The sequence below is a fragment of the Arachis stenosperma genome, chromosome 8, assembly GCF_014773155.1.
Source record: "Arachis stenosperma cultivar V10309 chromosome 8, arast.V10309.gnm1.PFL2, whole genome shotgun sequence".
Lineage (NCBI taxonomy): Eukaryota > Viridiplantae > Streptophyta > Magnoliopsida > Fabales > Fabaceae > Arachis > Arachis stenosperma.
Genome location: NC_080384.1, coordinates 28,311,561 through 28,335,368, shown reverse-complemented (window position 1 = coordinate 28,335,368; position 23,808 = coordinate 28,311,561). Strand labels below are relative to the sequence as shown.

The following is a 23,808-nucleotide window of genomic DNA, read 5'->3' as shown; positions in this document are numbered from 1 at the left end:
TTTAATTTGATGTATTTTGATTTTGTTTATTTAATTACTAGATTGGGCCTTATGTTTATGGGCTTAGGATTTTCTATATTTTAACCTAATAAGAGATTATAAATACCTCATAAACTAGGGTAGTCATAATATAGAATGATTTAGAGGTTTGAAAATCCCTTTTTTGGTTTTGTGATGAAACCATGGTATGAACAATTGAGGTTGAGGAGTTTCCTCTCTTGTTATATTGGAAAATTAGATAGAAGGTTGAGGAGTCCCTTCGATTCAATTTCCAAACATTGGCATTGACAAGTTAGGTGGAGGAGTCCCTTTCTTGTTGCGTCAAGAAATTGGGTAGAAAGTAGAGTGATTCTCTTTGTACTCAATTTCAATCTATCCTTTTTGTTTCTATTTCAATTTTAATGTATCTTTTTTTTATTCAATTTCAATTATTGTCTTGTTTATCTTTTATTTCTTTATCATATATGGTGTCTTTTAGCTTAATATTTGAAATTTTCATATATTTTTTGACAACTAATATATATGTTTTGCCAAGTAGGTGACACCAGGAATACTCAAAAGGAAAGAGCGCTGAAACTAGCTGTGAAATGAAAAAATATGGCTTCTATGAGGTCAACAGGTGAAATTTATTTTATTAGGGTTTGAATACTATTTTATATGTTATATAGACTTTAAAGGATGAAATAAAGGTGATTCTTAATTATGTTTAGGCCTTGCTCAGGATACTACATCAAATGAGTTATATAGGGACCAGCTTCGAGTAGGTAGTGTATTATCTAGACTATTACTATATTCTGTTATATTTTTTTAAACTTATATCAATGCACAACCTTTATGTGAATATATATTTACAGGAGAAAATAATTCTCTAACAAATAATCTCGATCAAAGTTTGTTCACAACAGCTGATAGAAGAAATTTATCACACAGCATAATAACAGACATAGTTGCTGAGGATAACATAGAGATAAATTCGATGGTTAATATTCATCATAGCATGAGTAAGTTGTAGTTTTAAATAGGACAGATTGATCTATCATATATGAAATCCGTTAAATCACGTAATACACAATAATTGATATCAAATATCTATGTCGGTACATTGTTACAATACAGAATCGAGAAAGAAGGCCAGGCTAAAGGAGACATTGTCAACAAACAATAGAAGTCAATTAGTTATGACCAATGCCAAAGAAGGTTAGCTTCAAAATTTATGAAATTGTTATGACAATCCTTTGGTTAAAGAGTCTATTTGCCTAATATTAAGTATTTAGAAGCTAAAAACTAATAATTTCAGTTTCTTTTGATAAATTAGGTGTGTCGGCAAAGAAATGGAACACCAATCAAAGGAAGGTGAAGGCAACTGAAGGTATCTCAAACTATATTATTCAAATGTGGTAGACACAAATAGATATTCGAACTTCTCTAAGTTTCTTTTTAGAAAATAAATATATAGAAATAATCATATATTATATTATTCAAATTTAGTTTACACAACTACATACTAAAATTCTAAAAAATCCTTTTACATAATTACCATTTCTAAATATATCATAGTCCTGATAGTCCTATTGATCTAAATATTGCAGCATACTATCACATGGAAAATATGATTCATGAATGTGAATATTGCCAAGCATTATTTTGGTACGACGAAAGAATAAAAAAACACTACAATACAAGTGAACCGAAATACACACTTTGTTGTAGAGGAGGGCAAGTGGAGATTCCAGTTACAAGTAGCTCCTGAAGCTCTTTATAATTTGTTATATGCAGATGATGCTAAAAGCCACCATTTTCGTGAGAACATTAGAACTTACAATAGCATGTTTCAATTCACATCTATGGGTGCAAAAATTGAAAGAAGTATTAATCGGATAAAAAGACCACCTACATTTATTCTTTTTGGAGAGAATTATCATTTGATGGGTAGTCTAATACCACTAGAGGGGAATACATCAAAATTTGCCCAGATGTATGTGTTTGACACTGATAATGAAGTCCAGAATCAAATGTCTATTCTCAGGTGTGTTTGCAATAATTTTTTTTAATATTGCTTATTTAAAATGTCTTAAACAATGAGTCAAAGTTTGGATTAGATTTTTCTTATAGTTCAATTATTCATATACTACTTAATATTGAGCATATGTTTTTATGATGTAGGGGGAAAACAATAACATCCAACAAGAAATTGTTAGGGATCTAAAGACAATGTTAGATGAGCATAATGTTTTAGTCAAGGCATTTCGTATGGTTTATGAGTCGTTTGCTTCTAAGTCCGTATCAACAGTCAAGCTAAAGCTTTTGGGAAAAAGAGGGAAGGATGGTAGACGTTATAATTTACCTTCAACTAATGAGGTGGCAGGTTTGATTGTTGGTGACTTTGACATAGACAAAACTGATCGGGACATTGTGGTTGAAACACAAACTGGAAAGTTACAACGCATCAATCAACTTAATCCTGCCTATCTTGGTTTACAATATCCTTTATTATTTCCTTTTGGAGAAGATGGCTACAAAGAGGATATAGCTCTCAATAAGATTAATCGAACAATGAAAAAGGAAGATAAGAGGTATCAATGAAAGAATTTTTTGCTTTTAGGATACAAGAAAGGTTAACAAATGGTTCTCCATTATTGTATGCAAGGAGATTATTTCAACAATTCTTGGTGGATGCATATTCAATGATTGAATCAGCTAGATTAAACTATATATATCATGATCAGGACAAATTCAGATGTGAAATGTACAAAGGAATTAAAGATGTACTTAATGGGGAAACAACACCATCCTCTCGAGGCAAATGTGTTATTCTACCTTCGTCTTTTACTAGAGGTCCTAGATACATGATTTAGAATTACCAAGATGCAATGGCTATTTGCAAAGTTATGGGGGTATCCAGATCTTTTCATTACATTCACATATAATCCTAACTGGCCTGAGCTTGAGGATTTTTTAAAGAATAGAGAATTACATGCATCTGATCGTCCAGACATAGTTTGTAGGGCTTTCAAGGTCAAATTGGATCATCTCATCAAGGACATCAGAAATAATAAGATCTTTGGAAGAGTTGTTGTAGGTATTTAATTACATATTCCTATTTTTATTACTATGAAAAAGTCATAAACCAACTATATTAATCACATATATTTGATGGTGATCACTAGAAATCCCTAATACTAAGTATATGCAACAATGGTGTTGGATATCTCAATTTGATAAATTACTGAGTATTCTTTTAACTGGATAATACTGTTTTATATAAAAAACATATAATATGAGCTATTAAGGCATTTCTATCAATAGGCACTGACAAAGGAATTTTTCTTAATAAAAAAATTTATTATTTTGTTACTTGATTATTGTGCAAGTTATCTTATGAAGTTTATTCAGCAGTTTACTATTGATCAAGATTCTAATTTTAAGATAACATAATCTCTTCATTTTATTCTTTTTTATTCATATTTTGTTTTCTCCAGTTGTTTACACCATTGAGTTTTAAAAACGTGGACTCCCTCATGCACACATATTAATTTTCCTTCACCCGAATGACAAGTATCCAACCGGAGAAGACATTGATCGCATTATTTCTGCTGAAATTCCGGACCGCAACAAAGACCTGGAATATTATGAAGCTGTTGGGAAACACATGATGCACGGTCCATGTGGTAGTCTTAAGAAAGATTCTCCATGCATAAAAAATGGTCAATGTATACGGCACTTTCCTAAAAGGTTTGTTGATAACACAACAGTGGATGAAGATGGTTATCCAGTTTATAGGCATAGAGATGGTGGGAAGACGATTAAGAAATCCGGAATTGATCTTGACAAACGTTATGTGGTTTTGCATAACAGGTTTTTGTTGTTGAAATATGGAGCACACATTAATGTTGAATGATGTAACCAATCAAGATCTATAAAATATCTGTTCAATTATGTTAACAAAGGAATGACCGTGTAACAGCATCATTTTATAGAAGTGTGTCAGGGGATGCAGACATGGATGAAATAGATGAAGTTAGTATGTACTATGATTGTAGGTATATATCTCCATGTGAAGCCACATGGAGGATATTTGGATACAATATTCATTACAGAGAACCATCTGTCGTGAGGTTAGGATTTCACTTGTCAGATGAGCAAAGTGTTATATTCCAAGACCATGAAAACTTAGACGATATTGCTAGAAAGGCATCTGTCAAGGAGTCTATGTTTTTGGGATGGTTTCAGGCAATTAAAGAATTTACAGAAGCTAGGCTACTAACATATGCAGAATTGCCTACGAGATTTGTTTGGAAGGCAGAAAAAAGGGTGTGAGTCCCACACAAATCACATGCAGTTATTGAAAGAATTTTCTTTGTTTCTCCTGGGTCTGGAGAAATCTACTACCTTAGACTACTTCTGAATTTTGTGAGAAGACCTACTTGCTATGAGGAGATTAGAACAGTTGACAGTGTGATTTATCCAACATTTAAAGATGCATGCTATGCACGAGGTCTCTTAGATGATGATAGAGAATATATTGATGCAATACATGAAGCAAGTAATTAGGGATCAGGAGATTACTTGAGGAAGCTCTTTGCAACACTTTTGTTTTCTAATTCAATTATTAGACCTGAACATGTGTGGGAAAATACATGGAGTCTCTTATCTAATGATATTTTTCATAGACAAAGAAGGATGCTTGACAATCCAAAAAAGTAATAATAATTATTAATTTAATAAATATGACTATGTTAGTTGGGTACTCTATAATAATTATTAATTTAATAAATAGATTCAAGTTTGCATTGTTGTTGAACTCAATTTTAATATGAATATATGGGAAGTATCATAGAAATTTTAAGGTAATAATAATTCATTTAAATCAAGAACTATTAAACGTTATATATTAAGTTACCTTTTACTTTTGTATATAACTAAGATTTAGATCACTGTTCACTTTATTAAAAGTTTCTCATATAAAAATCTTTGTATTGTCATTTATCTTTTTTTGTAACAAATTTGTTCTAAATAGACCTGCACCTTAATGATGAAGACTTGAAAGATTTAACTCTAATAGATATTAAGAAGAAATTGAGGAGTTATAATAGGAGTCTTCGTGATTTTCCATCTATGCCATTTCCTGATAGGCAAACTATTTCTTATCACTTGATGTCAAGCGGGATGAATCGGTTAATTTCTGATAAGCTCCGCTATAATAAATGTGCATTAGCAGATCAACATAGTTGCTATCTTGAACTGCTTACCATGAACATGCAGTCTATGAAACAGTTATGCATGCTGTAAATGGAGGTGAGGGAGGGGTTTTCTTCCTATATAGCTATGGTGGAACAGGCAAAACTTTTTTTTGGAAAACATTAGCGGCATGGTTAAGATCAAAGGGACAAATTGTATTAACAGTTGCGTCAAGTAGGATAGCATCTCTTTTACTACCAGGTGGAAGGACAGCTTATTCACAGTTTTCCGTACCACCAACTTTTCCACTTGCAACATAAAACAAGGTAGTCAATTGGCAGAATTGATTATTAGAACTAAGCTCATAATATGGGATGAAGCTCCTATAGTTAATAAGCACTGTATAGAAGCTCTTGATAGAACAATGCGAGATATTTTGAGATTTAAGAATGTTAACAGTGATGATCAGCCATTTGGAGGAAAGATAATTGTTAACAGTTAATTGATTTAGGATAGCATCTCTTTTACTACCAGGTGGAAGGACAGCTTATTCACAGTTTTCCGTACCACCAACTTTTCCACTTGCAACATAAAACAAGGTAGTCAATTGGCAGAATTGATTATTAGAACTAAGCTCATAATATGGGATGAAGCTCCTATAGTTAATAAGCACTGTATAGAAGCTCTTGATAGAACAATGCGAGATATTTTGAGATTTAAGAATGTTAACAGTGATGATCAGCCATTTGGAGGAAAGATAATTGTTTTTGGAGGCAACTTTAGACAGATATTGCCCGTCATCCCTAAAGAAAGCAGACAGGAAATTGTGAATGCAACTAACAATTCATCCTACATTTAGAATAGTTGCAAACTTTTAACACTGACAAGAAACATGAGGCTAAAGGCAGATGATAGTGATTTTGAGAAATCTAAAACAAAGGAATTTGCTGACTGGATTTTAAGTATTGGAGATGGTACATGTGGGAAGCCTAATGATGGAATTCAAGAAGTTAAAATCCCTTTTAAAGCAATAACACAAGCATAAAAAAATTTAAAGATGGTATGAAGGGCCATGTCACTTTTAGCAACAATGACATAACTAAAGATCTCATAATTTTTGCTGTCTCAGTTTTTTTCTCCCCTCCACTTCTGTTTTTTTAAACTTTATTATCGTTAGAGAAAATTTCACTCCCCTCCCCTCTATTTTATAAATGTACATTCCCCTCCCTTCTAACTTTTAAAAAACCTTCTCTTTAATCCATTTTAAACTTTTTTGTATTAACTAATGTTAACTTTATTCATTTTTAAAAAATATATTTTTTAAAAAATACCCATTAGCAAAAATTTTGTTTTTTATCATTAAATTTTGCTTACCAAAATATCCTTTAATAAATTATTCTTTTATTGATTAAATTGTATTTTTTAAAAATTTAATAATTATATTATTTTTTTCTAAAACACCCTTCAATAATTTTTTAATTTTTTATTAAAATTTTCATTAACAATTTTTTTATATTTTACTATTAATTTTTTGATATCTATATATATTATTTTAACATTATATAAAAAATTTTAATAAAATTATTTTTCAATATCAATATATATTAATTGTTATACATATTAATAGTGGTAAGATTTTTTTATTTAATATTAAAATAATATATATTGATATAAAAAATTAATAGTAAATATAAAAATAAGTATTAACAAAAATTTTAGTAAAATCACAATTTAATAATTAAAAAATTATTGAAGAGAAAAAAAATTTAATTATTAATTTTTTTGAAAATATTTTAATAAACATATAATTTAATCAATAAAAGAATAATTTATTAAAAGGTATTTTGGTAAGTAAAATTTAATGATAAAAAATAAAATTTTTGTAAATGGATATTTTTTTAAAAAATAATTTATTTTTTCTTAAAAAATGGACAAAGTTAACATTAGTTAACACAAAAAAAAAAAATTAAAATGGATTAAAGAGGGGTTTTTAAAAAATTAGAAGGGAGGAGAATGTACATTTATAAAATAGAAGGGAAGGGAGTATCATTTTAGCATCTCGCAGGAGGTTTAAAATGCGGGTTGAATGGACCAATAATTTTTTTTTTCAAAGATAATGTTATTTTATTAATATAAAATAAAGGTGTTTCCATAAGGAAGTACAAAAGAATTGGGTAATCCCATTTATCACCAACTATGACTGAAAGATTAAGAACTTAGAAAATAGTAAAGTAAGAGTAAAGAGAATTAGCAGCATCCATCAGGTATGGCTCACAAGTTCACGCACTAAACTGTTGGCTTCTTTCACTATCTCTGGTGTCGGGCTTATTATCTTCTTAAAAATACACTGATTTCTCGCTTTTCAAGTGCTCCAACACAGCGCCGCTATGAAGAGGGTCTTTTGCCTACCGTCGAATTGAGCCGCTGCCCAAGATAAGACTCGTTGCCATCAATTGAAAAATGTTTCTTCTTCTCTCATCCATAGGTCAGGAGTTATTAAGCTTAGGCTCCAGATTATTGAAGACAGGGGGCATTAGAACAAAGCATGAGAAATTGATTCAACCTTTAACATGCATCTTGGACAAGTGGCAGGAGTGGATGCGAACCGACTGTGAACTTGTTGCAACACTGGAAGCTTTTTATGAAGACTCTTCCATAGAAAAATCTTAATTTTATGAGGTAATTTCAATTCCCAAATGCTATTCCATACTCTGTTGTTCTGTATGTTCTGGGGCCTCAATGAAGTAGGAGAATAAAAGAATCTATAAGAAATTTTGTATCCTGACCCAACTTCATATATATCAGATTTTGTCCAGCACCAATTAACTTCATCATCCTCCTCTGTTGGTTTGATTGAAAATTTTTTTATTACATATATCAACTGAAAAAATTGACTCAATCAGATTTCTGTTCCAGCTTCTATCAGGATTTAGTAACGCACTAACGTAATACACTTGCAGATTTTGTGGGATTGTGAGTGCATTTTGAGGGACATTAAAGGACACTGGTGGTGGGAGCCAGGGGTCATGGAAGATGCGGACATGAGTACCAGAGCCTATTTTTCATAACAAGCCTTTCTCGATAACCTTACGCCCTTCAAGAACACTTCTCCAGCCCCACGACGGTACGCTTCCTATCTCTGCATGTAAAAAATCTGTATATCTGAAATATTTAGCTTTGAGCATTCTTGATAGAGTAGAATTAGGGTATTTCATTAGACGCAAACATTGCTTGCCAAATAAGGCCAAATTTTGCGCCCTTAAGTCCTTGATCCCCAGCCCTCCATCTTTCTTCAGTCTCGTCATTGTGTCCCATTTAATCCAAACCATTCTTCGTTCTGCGCCTTTTTGATCCCACCAAAATTGTGAGAGCATGCTATGAATCTCAGTCAACAGCGTGTCCGGGAGCTTGAAACAAGAGAGTATATAAATAGGAATCGCCTCCCCCACCACTCTCAATAGCGTGTGCCTGCCACCTGATGACAATAGACTTCTTTTTCAACCCATAATCCTCTTCTGAACTTTATCCTTGATAGCTCCAAAGGTTGCTTTCTTTGATTTTTGGACTATAGAGGACAGCCCCAGGTATTTGTCTTGTGCTCCGATATGTTCAATATTTAGTGTCTGAGCAATTTCTAGTCTTATGTTCTGAGGTGTGTTGTGACTAAAAAAGATGGCCGACTTATTCAAATTGACTTTCTACCAACTAAAACCCTCATAGATCTCTAGCAATTCTAGAATACTTTGGCTTGTATTAGGTGCGCTCTTACAAAAAAGAATTGAATCATCAGCAAACAAAAGGTGATTAACTATTTGGCATCTCTGATTAACTTGAACTCCTTGAATTAATCTATTTTGCTCTGCCTTGTGTAGCAAGAAGGAAAGTCCTTCTACACAAAAAAGAAAGAGACATGGAGATAGGGGTCACCCTGTCGGATGCCCCTATTTGGCCTAAAATAGCCAAAAGGTTGACCTTCTACAACAACAGAGTAAGAAACAGTCGTTACCAATTCCTTAGTCCAGTTAATCCATTTAGCATCAAAGCCCAGCTTATCCATAATATACCATAAGAAATGCCATTCAACCTTATCATAAGCCTTGCTCATGTCTAGTTTAATAGCCATCTCATGCTCTGCCCCCACTTCTCTTATTTTTCAAATAGTGCATACATTCGTGGGCAATTAGAATATTATCTGAACTGAGTCAACCTTTGAGAAACGCACTATGATTTGGGATTATAATTTTATTCATAATACCTTGTAATCGATGCACCATAAATTTAGAAATAATTTTATACATAACTGAAGACAAACTGATCGGTCGTACCTGAGTCATGTCACTGGCATCTGGCACCTTTGGAATCAAACATATTTGAGTATGATTGAAGCTTTTTAGAATTCTGCCACTGTGAAAGAAACTTCTCACTGCCTTAAAAACGTCACCTCCAACTATATCCCAGAAAAAGTAAAAAAACTTAGCTGTAAACCCGTCATCACCAGGAGCACTCTGAGCATGAACACTAAATGTAGCTCTTTTGACCTCGTCCATAGTTACCGGCCTTTAGAGCCTGCGGTTCATGGAAGCTGTAACCTTAGGCTCCAAATCCTCTAAGTATGGATTCGGATCAGCCGAATAAGAAGAAGTAAAAATATCGCAAAAGTAGTCTTCAGCTACCTTTGCAATATCCTCCGGTTTCGATGCAATCTCATTGTCCCTTCCTACTAATCTCCAAATTCTGTTCCTTCGCACCCTTGATTGAAATTTTTGGTGAAAGAATCTAGTGTTCTGATCTCCTTCTTTTAGCCACTTGACTCTAGATTTTTCTCGCCAATAGCTCTCTTCTTTCAAATATGCCAGCTCCAACTTCTCTTCCAAAATGGTAACCTCCTCTCCCCCATTGATTCCAGCCACCTGCAACTCCTCTAGTTTAGCTTGAAGGTCCTCAATTTCTTTACGAGAGTTTGCTTCGTGAGTTTTCTGCCATTGAACTAGTCTATGTCTACAATCTTTCAACTTTTGGGCCAAGAAGAACATAACCAAGCCTACAACTTCTATTTTCCACACTTCACTGACAATTCTCTTGACATCCACTTCTCTACACCAACGTTCCTGGTATTTAAAGCGCCTTTTACTATGCCAGGATTGAGGTTCAGTTTCCATCAAGATTGGAGCATGATCCGAGCCTGACTCTATGAGCCTGTGCACCACTGCATTCGGAAACTTCAGCTTCCATCCCATCCCAACTAAATAGCGGTCAAGCCTCTCCTTCACCAAATCCTCTCCTTGTCTTCGATTTGTCTACGTGAAAGGGCGCTCCACCATTCCAATATCCACTAATTTGTTACTGTCAATAAAATTAGTGAATGTTGTAATGGTGGTTGCTGATTTTTGGCCTCCACCCTCCTTTTCCGCTTGGCTTGTTATAGCATTAAAATTGCCTGCTATTACCACTTTTCCTTCCAGGTGTTGACTCATTGTTGTAAGCTCCTCAAATTGTAAGGATCGAATTTGTTCCGAACAACTCAAATGGACACCAATAAACACCCATACCTCACTGCTTCTGACTTCCTTAATTTCGGCTGCCACAAAGAATTCTCCACTGTTAATAATTTGAACATTGATATTGTCCTTCCAAGCTAGCACAAGTCCTCCTGCCACTCCTGCCGGGTTAACAATATGCCAATTTTCGTAGCCGCATACCCGAAGTTTTGCTTTCACCTGTCAAGATTGGTTCTTTATTTCACTTATAAACACAATCTCGGGGGAGTGGGATTTACAAATCCCTTTTAGGGTGTGAATTGTCACGGGTCTCCCCAAACCCCGACAATTCCAAACTATAGTTCTCATGGCACTTTGGGTGCCATTTGTAGGCTGGCACCCTCCACCATCTGTTCAACTGTATTTTCATCCTCTGTTCTTGCTTTCTTTGTAGATCCTTCAGCTATACCACTCATTAACCTTCTTTTGGATTCACTTTTAGTATCTGACCCTCCAGCACCTTGTCTTGCTAACCTTTTCCACTTCCTACCTTTCTCTATGGTGAGACACTGCCCAATAGCGAATTACATAAGCTGTCCTTCATCCTCCTTGGCATTAGACTGACCAGCTATGATAACCTCCATGCATTCTGTTCTATAATTGGCTGATTGAGGTGACTTAGGTGCTGCCCTGTTACTAGTGTCTTGTGATTTCAAACTTTGTTTCCCTTCTTGCATTGACATCCCTGCAAATTCTTCCAATAAGCAGTTTAAGACCGATTTTTTCTTAAGTTGAGTGGTCTTATTCTGATTTTGGGTTGAGTTGTTGAATGTTCTTTCACCTTCAGAGTAGATTCGCGTTTCCACTTGGCTGGCTTTAACCCATTCGCCAATGTCATCCTTTTTTACCATATCACTCTCTGTGTCCTTCAGCAGATCATGGCAGTTTTTCACCTCGTGCCCCAATTTTGCGCAATAGGTACAGAACTTTCCAAGTCTCTCATAGCGCAATGCCACTTCTACCTCCTTTTTATTAGGTCCTGCCACTATTAACTGATCCCTCACTTGTCTGGCAGCATCAATATTGATTTTGGCCTTCACAATCCTAGTTTCTCTGTCTCGCATCTGAAATTTACCTACCTCCAACACTGTGCCCAGTCTCTCTCCTAATTTACGTCCAACTTGGAGGGTTTTAAACAATTCTGGCAAACCCCAAAATTGAACCCAAACTGAAAATTTGAAAATAATCTCTTCATCACAGTTCTGATCTTCCTTCCATCTCTTTACATGGAGCACATAATCTTTGAATAGCCATGGAGAACCACGTTCAACATGCAAGACATCCACTTCTTTATTAAAAAATAATTGAAAGGAATTGTCCTATTTGTCACTCGCGCTAAATCCTTTTGGGTTTCCCTATATAGCCTTTAAAGCATTTTTCATGGTTCCAACTGAGAAGGTTTTAGAAGCAAAGAGTCTGCCATAGAGACTATTGGAGCAAGCGTTAATACCTTCTGATATGTCTGCCTCTTCCAGTAGAATCACATTCCTACCTCCTTTTCGGTTGTCTTCCTCTGTCCGATCTTCATCCCTCGTTGTCTCAGCCATGTAGATTATTTGGACTTGTATTGAAATTTAATTAACGTTGACAATGTAACCTTGATGACAGTAGAAACTCTATTAAAAAATCTTAACAGAGCATTAAAAAACCCTAACAGAACATTTAAAAAATTTATTTATACTTAAATGGACCAATAATTAAGTTCTCTAATGATAGGAATCATCATTTATATATTATGATAAAGCTTATAATGTAAAGAAATTTGAGATTCTGTAGTAGAACTTACACTAAACAAAAAAAGCTTATAATTAGTTGATGTTCTGAGATGTACTGTTTGTGCTCATAGCTTGGTATATATAATCTAAATAATCCAACTTATCAAGAAATAACTCCATCATGACCTTTGTCCAAAAATATATATGATCTAAGACATATATACAAAGGGTAGAGTTTACAGAGTGGAAATGGGATCTTATAATAATAAGGCACCATCAGTGCACATACCTCATAAGCATTTGCTTGGAATCTGTCATATCCTATTTGCTACATAATGTATTGTTCTATATTCAAAATGTATACTTTGCTTTCGTTAAGATTTGACTATAAATTGTGTTTCTCTAGGTGTACTAATTTAACAAATATTCCTTAAAAAATTTTTTATTCTCTTTAAAAATGAAAAGAACTTATTTTTAAAGTATATAAAAAGTACATAAGACCTATTTAAAAAACTTTAAAAATAACTTTTTTTAACTTTTGACTTATGATAAGTAGTAGTATTAATATTTGGTACAATTTTTAAAACCAAATTGTAACTTTTTAAGAAGCTATTTAGGATCTTGTAAAGAAGTTAAAAAATGTCTTTTCTCATAATACTTCTACTTTTCATCACATTTTTATAAAATAAGTACTTTTAGAGTTAAAAATCCAAACACAAAATAACTTATTTATAAGTTACTTTTAACAAAATCATTTATTGTTTAAGTTATTTTATCAAAAGAAGCTTAATTAAGTTAGTTACCCAAATTGGACCATAGTATATAATGTATAATAACTCCTTATATACTTCCATTATAGAAAAAATTACAACAAATAAACCTACATCTACTATTAATAAAAAAAATAATTTAAATAATAGTACACCCAAATATTTTATACGCTTTTTGGCATCACTCTCATATAATTTTTATTTAGTTTTTATTAAATTTTTATAGGTTTTCTCTCTCATTGTGCATCTCGTTTTCTCTAGAGTTTCAATCTCGAACTCCATCGTTTGTGACTCTCTTCGATTCTTCAAACTCTTTGCTTTTCACTGCGCTACTGATCCGCGATCTCACGCTAGTCTCTGGTTCAAAAGACATATCTACTGATTCTAAAAAGGCAATGTCAGCGCCATATTTTGTTTTTGCATTTTTTTGGATGTATTCATTTCTTCTAGAATTGGGGTTATTCAATTTTATATTTTTTTGGATGTATAGAATTTTTTGATTTGCAAATAAATTTTTTTGAGTCGGTTCTGGATTAAAGGTTCATTTTTTTGGATATGAGAAATATGTGTATGTTGTGCATTATTGTAAAAAATATGGGTGTTAGATATGGATGTGGGAATAGCTTTTTCAAAAACAAGAACGAAGAAATCGGACTATTTTATAAAAAAAATGAAGCTTACTAATCGGACAATCCGATTAATGTGGAAGAGAAAATTTAAATTTTGGTGAAGGTAATCAAACCTTACGATTTGCATTTAAAAAATTAAAAAAATTTGGAATCCTAACACGACAGTTGCGTAAAACACCTATATACTCCATATCTATGTTCTACACCATTTCTCATCTAAATTAAAAAGCGTGGATTAAACTCAATTTCATATTTTGTTGAGTCTGGCTTAAACTATTTTTCCAAAAATTAAAAATAAAAATCAAAGATGATAATTTATTCAATTTATTTTAATAGCTATGTAGTGAAATGGATGAGAATGCTGTTGGAACCTGTGCTGAACTTATTTTTGATAGCTATGTAGTAAAATGATGCTTGTATATAAGATTCTTTTTGGTTTATATCTCACAAAGGTTGAGACAGACATAAAGACATAAATATTAAGACAAGTATATATATATAAAGACACAGTTAAAAAATATTGTGTTTGGCAATTATAATGGACAATGTACATACTATTTTAAAAAGTCTATTTTATTCTTAATATATGAAAAAAATTCATTATCTACATTTCTATCCCTTCATCTTCTTTCTTCAACCTGATTCGGATTTTCGCAAAACTAATTTATAATTCTATTTTCACAATTCATAGCAATTTCAAACAACAAAACAAAATTTTACATAAATATATATTATTAAGGTTTGTGTCAAGAAGATTAAAAAAACAGAAAAAAAAATAAAATTATGAATTATAAAAATAAATGTATTCTACTTTAGTAACTTGTACTCAGTCACATATATATATATCCAAGATGAAAGTGAATAATAACAGAGAAGAGAGTCTTTAATGCGTGGAGAAGAAAAGAAAAAAATGAGGTAAGAGTAAAATAGTATAAAAATATAATTTTATTTGTGTCTTATGTCAAAAATTTATGTCTTGTCTTTTTAAAGAGACATAAATTACATATATTTTATGGGTATTGATATGTAACTATATCTCTCTTAATTTTGTGTCTTAATAACTAAACAGTGAATATGTATATTCGTATTTATGTCTTTTTATCTCATCTTAAAAACCAAACGCTACCTAAGTTCATGCTTCATGTTACGTACATAGTCTCTTTAAGAAAGTTTTCTGCTATGATTGTGTACTTAATCTTTGTTTTATTTAGTTCATTAGAAAAAAAAAAGGAAAGAACAGAATCCATGATTTTATAAATATAAAGGTGGAAACTCAGGTGAAGTCGACTTCACGTGAAGTTGATATCTGAGAGTCGTTAGATGAAAATTTAGTCAAATCAGTCAAATTATCTAACGGCTCTCAGGTATTAACTTTACCTGAAGTCGATTTTACCTGAGTTTCCACCAAATATAAAAGGCAAAAGGATGGAATGAATTGAATGTCATAAAAACTTATTACGTAGTTGCCTTTGTTGTGAAAAGGAGACGGGAGAGAAATAGCACTATTCTTGGTGAGAAACCAAAACTTGTCCGAAGTAAAAAGACACAGTCGGAATCAGGCAAAAAAACAAATCACAAATTAAAACTACTCATAAACTGTAACTAAATTCAACAAACAGAATGCACCTCCTCCTGCTTCCACTGTGGGAGAAGCTCGTCCAGCGCTCGAGGCTCAAATACGTTTCCAGAAATAATGTGAGCACCTAATTACATATAACATATAAAGATTAACTTAATAATTAACAGTTCACGATTACATCAAAGTTAATTAAGCAATTAAGCTAAGAGTAGCATGGAACAAACCTACTTCAGCACCTTTCTCCACCACACACACCGATAAATCAGCTCCTTTCTGGTGGCAGAGCTGCTTGAGGCGTATGGCGGCCGATAAGCCAGCAGGTCCAGCTCCGACGACGACGACATCGGACTCACTGGAGTCTCTGGCCTCCGAATCGGTGGCGAAGCTTCGAGAAGGCGGAACCCTAGAAATGGAGGCAGGTCCGGGGAGCGAAGAGTGCTTGGAATACAGAAATATGCGCCGGGAGAAGGTGTACGCAGCTGGAGAAGATTGAGAACTTGATATAGATTTGGTACGACTCCTAAGAAGAAATAGATTCTTCGATTTGGATTTGGAGAAGATTGAACAAAACTCCTAGTATGTTGATTATTATTATAGTAGTGGAGTAGGACCCTTAATTATAAGTCATATCTGACAATTATTACATGCAACACACAGAAAGGATAAAAGATAGAAGCAATGAAGATGCATGTTGCAATTGACGAATATCACCACTACAAGGTATGATATATATAAGGGTATATATTAAATTTCAAATGACAGCAAATTTAAAGAGAATATTCAAAAAATAAAATAATAGTGATGAATCGATTGCAACATACATATATATATAAAGTAACACACTATGATATAAATATAGAGTAAAAAGAAAATCATCATATTAATTCCTATATATATATATAGGCCACGTCTCTGGTGGCCACAATTTTGGTGACTAGTGGTGGCTATTCATTGACCATCCAATGAGAAGATGACAAGTGGCATCATAGTTAATTAGGTTAATCTTTATTTAAGAAATTAATTACGGTAACTCTTGTCTCTTTTACCGGGGGTATTAGTAGAAATTGCTATCCTTTAGCAAGGGTATGAAGGTCGAGGGTTCAATGGATATCGGCGAGAGACGGTGTCGCCAGCAGCCTCAAGAAATGGGGTAGGTTGCGGCGGACGTCGTTCCAGAAAATGAGCTCGAGAGTTGATGAAGCCATATTAGTTTTGTATCGATGGTGTTGGATCTATTATTGGCTGGAGGCATGGTAGAATGCGAAACGTTGATTTTGAAGTTATTGGCGTGTTTAATGGTGAAGACTGAAGACGAGACTAAGGCGACATTGATGTTTGCGTCAATAACGTTTGATAATGTCGTTCGTTACAGGACCAGTTTATTATAGTCACTAGGTTTGCTTCAGCCTCTGGAGCACAAGGTAGTAACTTGGATGAGGCGCTCCTCCCCCGGTGATGTATGAAGGGAACACCAACTTGTTCCACCTACAACATTCCACTCATGATTCCGAAGATACTCTCCACGAATACTAGAGACGTTACACTATCAGCGACAACTTCTCCACCACACGGTCACCAAGTCGTTCACAAAAAAGAAAGACCCTGCGGTGATAGACTCAAGAAAAGTACAACAGAAGCATAATTTATTTTTTCCCAAATCAAATACTGAATAAAATTTTAATTTTTAAATTTTTTTTTTGTGAAATTTTTGTTAATTCAGTTTTAACCACAGCAACATATATTTATTGTGTTTTTATTGTGTTTCATTAACAATTTTATCGTCATTAATATAGTGCACCCGAGAGTCAAACAATCTCCAAATTCTCCAGGTGTCAGGCACTGGTTGGTTCAGCCGGCTTAGCCATTATAGCCATTCAACCTTTACTGCCACCATAGATAGCACCATATATATATATATATATATATAGGTTTATTTTTTCCTTGATTATTATTATTTCATTAAAAAAAATTGAATGTTGTCCGTATATACACAGGAAGATGTTGGGATCATGAAGGATATGAATTTAGAAGCTTACAGATTCTCTATCTCTTGGTCCAGAATACTCCCAAGTAAGTCATGATATGTACTTGAGTGAGCTAGTTTCATTAAATTTCACTTGATTAGATCTGTCATGTTATTAACTATTTTAAATCAATTTAATGTGAACAGAAGGAAAGCTTAGTGGAGGCATAAATCAAGAAGGAATCAAAATATCACAACAATCTCATTGATGAGTTACTATCAAATGGTTAGAATAACCAAAGTTTTAGGGCTAATATCAAAATAATATCCTTTACTCAAAGATTAAATAATGTGTATTCATTTAGTTTTTGAAATATTAAATATTTTAAATTGATCTTTAAAAAATACAATTGTGAATTAAATTAATTTTTGCATCACTTACATAATAATATGTGAAATAATCATTTTACAATATATTATAATATTATATTTTTTCAGGAATCAATTTATCACGGCTAATTTTTAAAGATAAAATTGACAAATATTTAATATTTTAAAAATTATTTTAATTATTATTCCCAAAGTTTTACGCTTGCATTCTTACCTTTTTAATATTTGCAACGATTGATATATTAATAATAATCTCAATGAAATTATATTTTTGCAGGTATAAAACCATTTATAACTCTTTTTCATTGGGATCTTCTCCAGACGCTGAAAGACGAGTATGGTAGCTTCTTTAAGTCCTAACATTATGTAAGTACTATAATTAAAAAATAAAATAATTTTCACCCAAAATAATAAAACAAGCTTTTTAGAGATAATTTTTGAGATTATGCGTAGGTTTACTTTAAGGAATTTGGAGATAGAGTGAAGCATTGGATTACTTTGAATGAACCATGGTCATATAGCCAAGGTGGCTATGCAAAGGGTGTGTTTACACCTGGTAAATGTTCAAAATGGATGAATCCAAATTGTGGTGCTAGTGATTCTGCTACTGAACCCTGTTTGGTTTCACATCATCAACTTCTTTCTCATACTTCTACTGTTCAACCCTACAAAGAAAAATATCAGGTACTCCTTTATATAGAGAAATGATTAATGAATAAGTTATTTTTGTAAATAAATTTAATCAAGTTATTTTTCTTTTTTTATGCCTCTCTTTCTTTTTTGTCAATTGGTTTTTATTATCACAATAAATGTCATTATCCATATTATGCATGTGATAAAATTGAAATTATAATTTTAAGTTATTTGTTATAATAAATTGACTAATAAAAAAATAAGTTATGCCTTATTTGTTTTTTTTTTATTTAGTGTTAATTATATTAACTATAAAATAGTTATTAACTAGTTTTAGTAATCTATTTTCTTCAATAAATCAGACATATATACTGAATGTAACCATAAATAATCTAGTAATACCTAAATTCACCAACAAATTATTATATGTGTAAAAATCAGCTGAAAATGAACAACAAATTATTAGAGAATTCTAATACAAAAAGTTCTCCAATAAACCATAAATAATTTAAACCCACTAAATAACAACTCAACACTATCTTTTAATGCCTACAAAATATATATCTGAAATAATACTATATCAATGTTAGTATACAAAATTATATAATTAACTTAATTATAAAATTGCCAATGAGTTATAGCTCAAATAGTTAGCCAAATATTTTTAATGGAGATAATTGCTATAATTAGGTAAAAATTATGTCATTATCTTTTATTAAACTTTATGATTAATTCAATGGAGATACTTATTCAATATATATGTTATCTACATTAATTATGTGCCAATATTTTTAGAAAAGAACAAAAAAGAGATATATAAATATATATAATATTATTGCTCTATAAAAAATAGATATAAATTACTATGTTCTTTTTTATTATATTATACAACTTAAAGTTATAGTATCATGTTATTATTAATTATAAATATTTGTTACAATTATATTAAATTTAATTATGACTCTAAATAAATAAAATAGATAACAATCAATATTTTTTTTCTTTTTTATATTCAATATTTACTGTAAATATAAAAATAAAATAACTAATGAATAAAAATGAATAAAAAATAAAACATAATAATTAAAATTCAATTTGTTAACTAATTAATCTTGTGTCTATAAAATAATAATAATAATAATAATAATAATAATAATAATAATAATAATAATAATAATAGTTTATTAGATTTTATTATCCTATTGATAGTACTATTTTAGTATTCTATTTTTTATTAATTTAAATATTTTTATTATTAATATAATATTATTATTAGTTGGTATTAGAGTCAGGTGAAAGCCTGATTCTGATATCTTCTCATAAGATCACCATATAAACATAATACCATGAGAAGATCAATTAAATTCTATCCTTATTGTTATCTATATGAAACAAACTATATAATCCAAGATGAAGAGATCTTTTATAATCAATTACTTGCGATTAAATTTTTACGTTATTATACTAGGCTTTATTATAATCTTTAAACTTTGTTATGTCTTACTTCTTTAATATATTCTTATCCTTATACCTTTATTATTATTCTGATCTTTGTTAAATAACTAAAGACCTTGTAGAACTTCATTCCATAATCTATTAAAGATAAGTGTAACGGTGAGAGTCATCTATACGTTGGTTAGCCCAATAAACATACCTGATGATAAATCCTCTTTAAAGACAATAAAATCATTGGAAAGTTAAGGTGGCCCTGTAGCATAAGTCTTTAAACAGATAATAGCTGAAATTTTAAGATCTTTAACTGAATTAAACAAAGGAAAGAATACTTCAATAATAATAAGGAATAATGATACTGAAGTCTCAAGTTTATCCTCAGAATTACAAGTAGTAAAATTAGAAGAAAAGTTTCATAACTGGTCTGTACCTCTTATAGGCGAAAAAGAAGTTTATAAAAAACAAACATTTTGAGAATAAAAAGATAATGAAATACATATGTTAGAGTACAGTTACCTAGGAACTAGTAATAATCACATCATAAACATACTAAAGAAAGAAAAACTAAAAGAGCATCAACAAAAAGATTATAATTTTATTTATATATGACTTATCCAAGTAGTCGTCAAACCTAACTTTAGACTAGGAATTAACATATCTATCTTAATGGTATTACGGGACACAAGGTTTAAAAAATTTAGAGACTCACTAATAGCTATATTAGAAAGTAATTGTCAATTACTTGTCATGATAGTCAAGTATTTTTTAATTGTTATCCAAATTTTTCAATGAGTCTTAAAAATGAATACACCTCTAAGCTCTCAAATTATATATTAAAACACCTAAAGACATCATTGATGAAAAATATGATCCTTTTGAAGTAATTTATAGAATATATTAGAGTAAATTATAACTTTAAGACTAGAAGAGAATCATCAAAAGACGAACTATTATTATTCATACTAATTTACGAAGGTCTTTTGTTCAAACACCTACAAATTTTCGACATGAAGAGCTAATGGGGAATATCCCTGAAGAATGGATTTTAGAAGATATAGTAGAAGAAGACAAAATAAAAAATACAGAAATTAGGGACATTATTAGAGAAGGTCTAAATATTAAACTAAGAATGAATAGGTCTCATTCAGTAAGAATACCAAATTACCAGAATAAAAAAGAAATTTCACCAAGACACTCTATAGATAATTCCATCATAAACGATGGAGTTATAGGAATAAATAACAATAGACTACATATAGTAACTCCTTTATATGGAACAAAAAATAATTATTCGCCAACTACCTCTCAAATCCTAGGAGTTATAATAAAAGAAGAACCTTTTTGAAATTAATAAAAATTGGATTAATAAAGATTTTTATAGAGAATATAATACATGATTAAGAAAATGGTATTTGGCTAGATATTCTGAAAAGGAAACTATAGAAATAAGAAAAGAATTTTATAATTACTTAATAAAAAATAAAATCAATTTATATTTCTTCTACTGGTTAAAAAATTACTTTCATAATTTCAAAAAAGAATTTTGTCCTTTAACTAAGATAACCACTACTTGAAAAATGAGTATAGGGCAAACCGTAGAATCCCAATATCCACCAAAAGAAATCATAAAACTACAGGTAACACACAATTTAGAACTAGAAGCCATCCCATATAAAGATAGTAGAATAGAAGGAAGTGTAGACAAAAGAGACATTAAAAAGGTATATCAACAACTTAACTACACTAACACGGTCCTAGATATTATGAAAAACCAATTAGAAAGAATTGAACATAAACATGAACAACTTAAGCCCATAGAAAAACCTATATATAAGTTTCAAAGTCCTGATGTAATCAAACTTAAAACAAATATGGAAGCAGACATTGATGAGTTAAAAGATAAACTTAAATCTATAAGTCTAGAAAAAACAGTTGTTAATACAATAGAAATTAACAAAATGACACATAAGAATCAGTATTATCCAACGCTAAGAAATTATAATCCAAGACCAACCTCGGCTGACGTAAGCCTTGAAGAAAGAACACAGCTAGTATAAAATAGTTTTACCGGATCCGAATTAGTAGAATAGAATTTAGATGGTTTAAGTGAACAACCCATTTTAGATCTAATGTGTACTATGACTATGGCAGCAATTGCTTATAAGGCAAAACGAGCTACTGATAGAAAAGCAGTAGTCATGATCACACAAGGGTTCACGGGAAAATTAAAAGGATGGTGGGATAACTTTTTAACTATACCAGAAGGAGAATTAATCTTAAATAGTATAAAACCAGAAGACCAATCACAAGACGCCATAGCAACCTTAATTTTTACAATTATAAAAAATTTTCTAGGAGACCAAATATTTTTAAAGATAGAATAGGAACCAACTAATGAACTTACGATGCCCTACAATGTCTGACTACCGATGGTATAAAGATGTTTTTATATCTAAAGTTATGATGAGAGATGATGCAGCGGCCCCTTTTTAAAAAGAAAGATTTATAGCTGCCCTATCCAAACTCTTTTAAAAAAAAAATTTACAAAAACTACAATCTTTATTCGGTACTCAAATACCATATGAAGGTCTAATTTTTTGCCAAATACATAATATAGTAGTACAAACTGGAGTAGAAATATGCATTGACACTAAATTACAAGAGAAAATGCGAAAAGAAAATATGAGCAATAAAAGAGAATTAGGAAACTTTTGTCAACAATATGGCATTACAACTGAAAAAGCACCTAGCAATCAAAATAGAGTCATTAAGAGAAGAAATACAAAAATTTATGGAAATAGGTATAATTATCAATCGAAAGAACCTTACACAACAGAAAATAAACCAAAAGAAAATTACAGGAAAAAACAAAAATAGAATAATCAAAAGAAAAGTAACAAGAAATAAATAGTTTGTTGAAAGTGTAAAAAACTATGTCATTATACTAATAACTATAAAAGAGAAGAAAAAATAAACAAAATTAGTAATGAAGAAGTAAGAAAAGCTTTAGCGGCTATACTAATTGACAGTGAATCAAAAATCGAAACAGAAGAAGAATATTCTTCTAATGATTCAAAAAATTTTATACAACAGTTAGATATATCATCTTCTTCAGAGTCTTCTAAAATAGAAGAAGATTCGTATCTAGAACAAAGAATATGTAACTGTGATAGTTGTATAAAATCTTTAAATGTAATTACGAGAACTCAAAAGTCAATCAATACTTTAACTAGAGAACAAACAAAAGCACCCATAAATAGTTGTGACCAATACTTGGTGGCGCAATAACAGCGATGATGGAACACAATGCTGCTAGAATTGTAGTAGAAGGTTGTACCCGTGGAACGTTGTACCCGTGGCTGGGAAGATATTGTTGTAGTGCCGTGTATGTTAAGCTACCCGGCGTCATGAGGTTTTCCGGCCTCTCTCCTCCACTACACTATAATGATGTCTTCCCATCCACCCCTACAACCTTCTACTTCTAGTAAGACCCTAGCAGCATTGTGTAACAATATTATCATACAAGGAAATGGCTTTAATTTATATACGCAACAATTTTTTATCCCAAGAAAAGAAAAAGAAAAATATAGTAATTCATAATCTTTAGGCCTCATTATTTGATAAATAATACTCAAATTATTCGTCTATATAGAAAAAAAAAAAAACTAATTCAAAAGTTTTTAAAAAAAAAATTAAATCTATAAAACTAACTTGTCTAACTTATTACCAAAATTAATATATCTAACCAAATAAAAAGTTCGGAACTTCAAACGAAATTTTTATCTCATACATTGCATTCGTTGCTTTTGTTTTACCCAACAAAAAACAATATGCTCACCAATCTCGCCATTAAGATCACCATTATTGTTGTTGTTTTCGGTTGACTGGGATGCATTGTATGATAACATTTTGTTTATAAAGTTTTCTTAATAAACATGTAACAGAGGCTCTCGACATTTGAC

The 23,808-nt window shown here is 31.4% G+C and overlaps 2 protein-coding genes and 1 pseudogene across 2 annotated transcripts; 2 read left to right on the top strand and 1 right to left on the bottom strand.

The window, feature by feature from the left end:
* Positions 1-597: 597 nt before the first annotated feature.
* On the top strand, positions 598-6,037 carry LOC130945726 (uncharacterized). The gene is made up of 14 exons (XM_057874432.1): positions 598-619; positions 711-764; positions 855-1,001; positions 1,117-1,197; positions 1,316-1,369; positions 1,777-1,866; positions 2,007-2,026; positions 2,164-2,573; positions 2,727-2,835; positions 3,557-3,855; positions 3,948-4,313; positions 4,419-4,543; positions 5,018-5,285; positions 5,713-6,037. Exons 1-14 carry the CDS (start codon positions 598-600, stop codon positions 6,035-6,037), a joined length of 2,370 nt encoding a protein of 789 aa, XP_057730415.1.
* A 3,700-nt stretch (positions 6,038-9,737) lies between these two features.
* Positions 9,738-10,415, bottom strand: LOC130945725 (uncharacterized). The gene has a single exon (XM_057874431.1). It carries the CDS (start codon positions 10,413-10,415, stop codon positions 9,738-9,740), a length of 678 nt encoding a protein of 225 aa, XP_057730414.1.
* A 5,646-nt stretch (positions 10,416-16,061) lies between these two features.
* Positions 16,062-18,469, top strand: LOC130945724 (cyanogenic beta-glucosidase-like; annotated as a pseudogene).
* The last annotated feature ends 5,339 nt before the right edge of the window (positions 18,470-23,808 follow it).

Coding starts and splice junctions, on each gene's coding strand:
- LOC130945725 (XM_057874431.1), bottom strand. CDS start 10,415: ATGGGATGGAAGCTGAAGTTTCCGAATGCAGTGGTGCACAGGCTCATA.
- LOC130945726 (XM_057874432.1), top strand. CDS start 598: ATGGCTTCTATGAGGTCAACAG. Junction 2,574..2,726: donor ATGAAAAAGGAAGATAAGAG/GTATCAATGAAA, acceptor TATCATGATCAG/GACAAATTCAGATGTGAAAT. Junction 4,314..4,418: donor TGGAAGGCAGAAAAAAGGGT/GTGAGTCCCACA, acceptor TTTTGTGAGAAG/ACCTACTTGCTATGAGGAGA.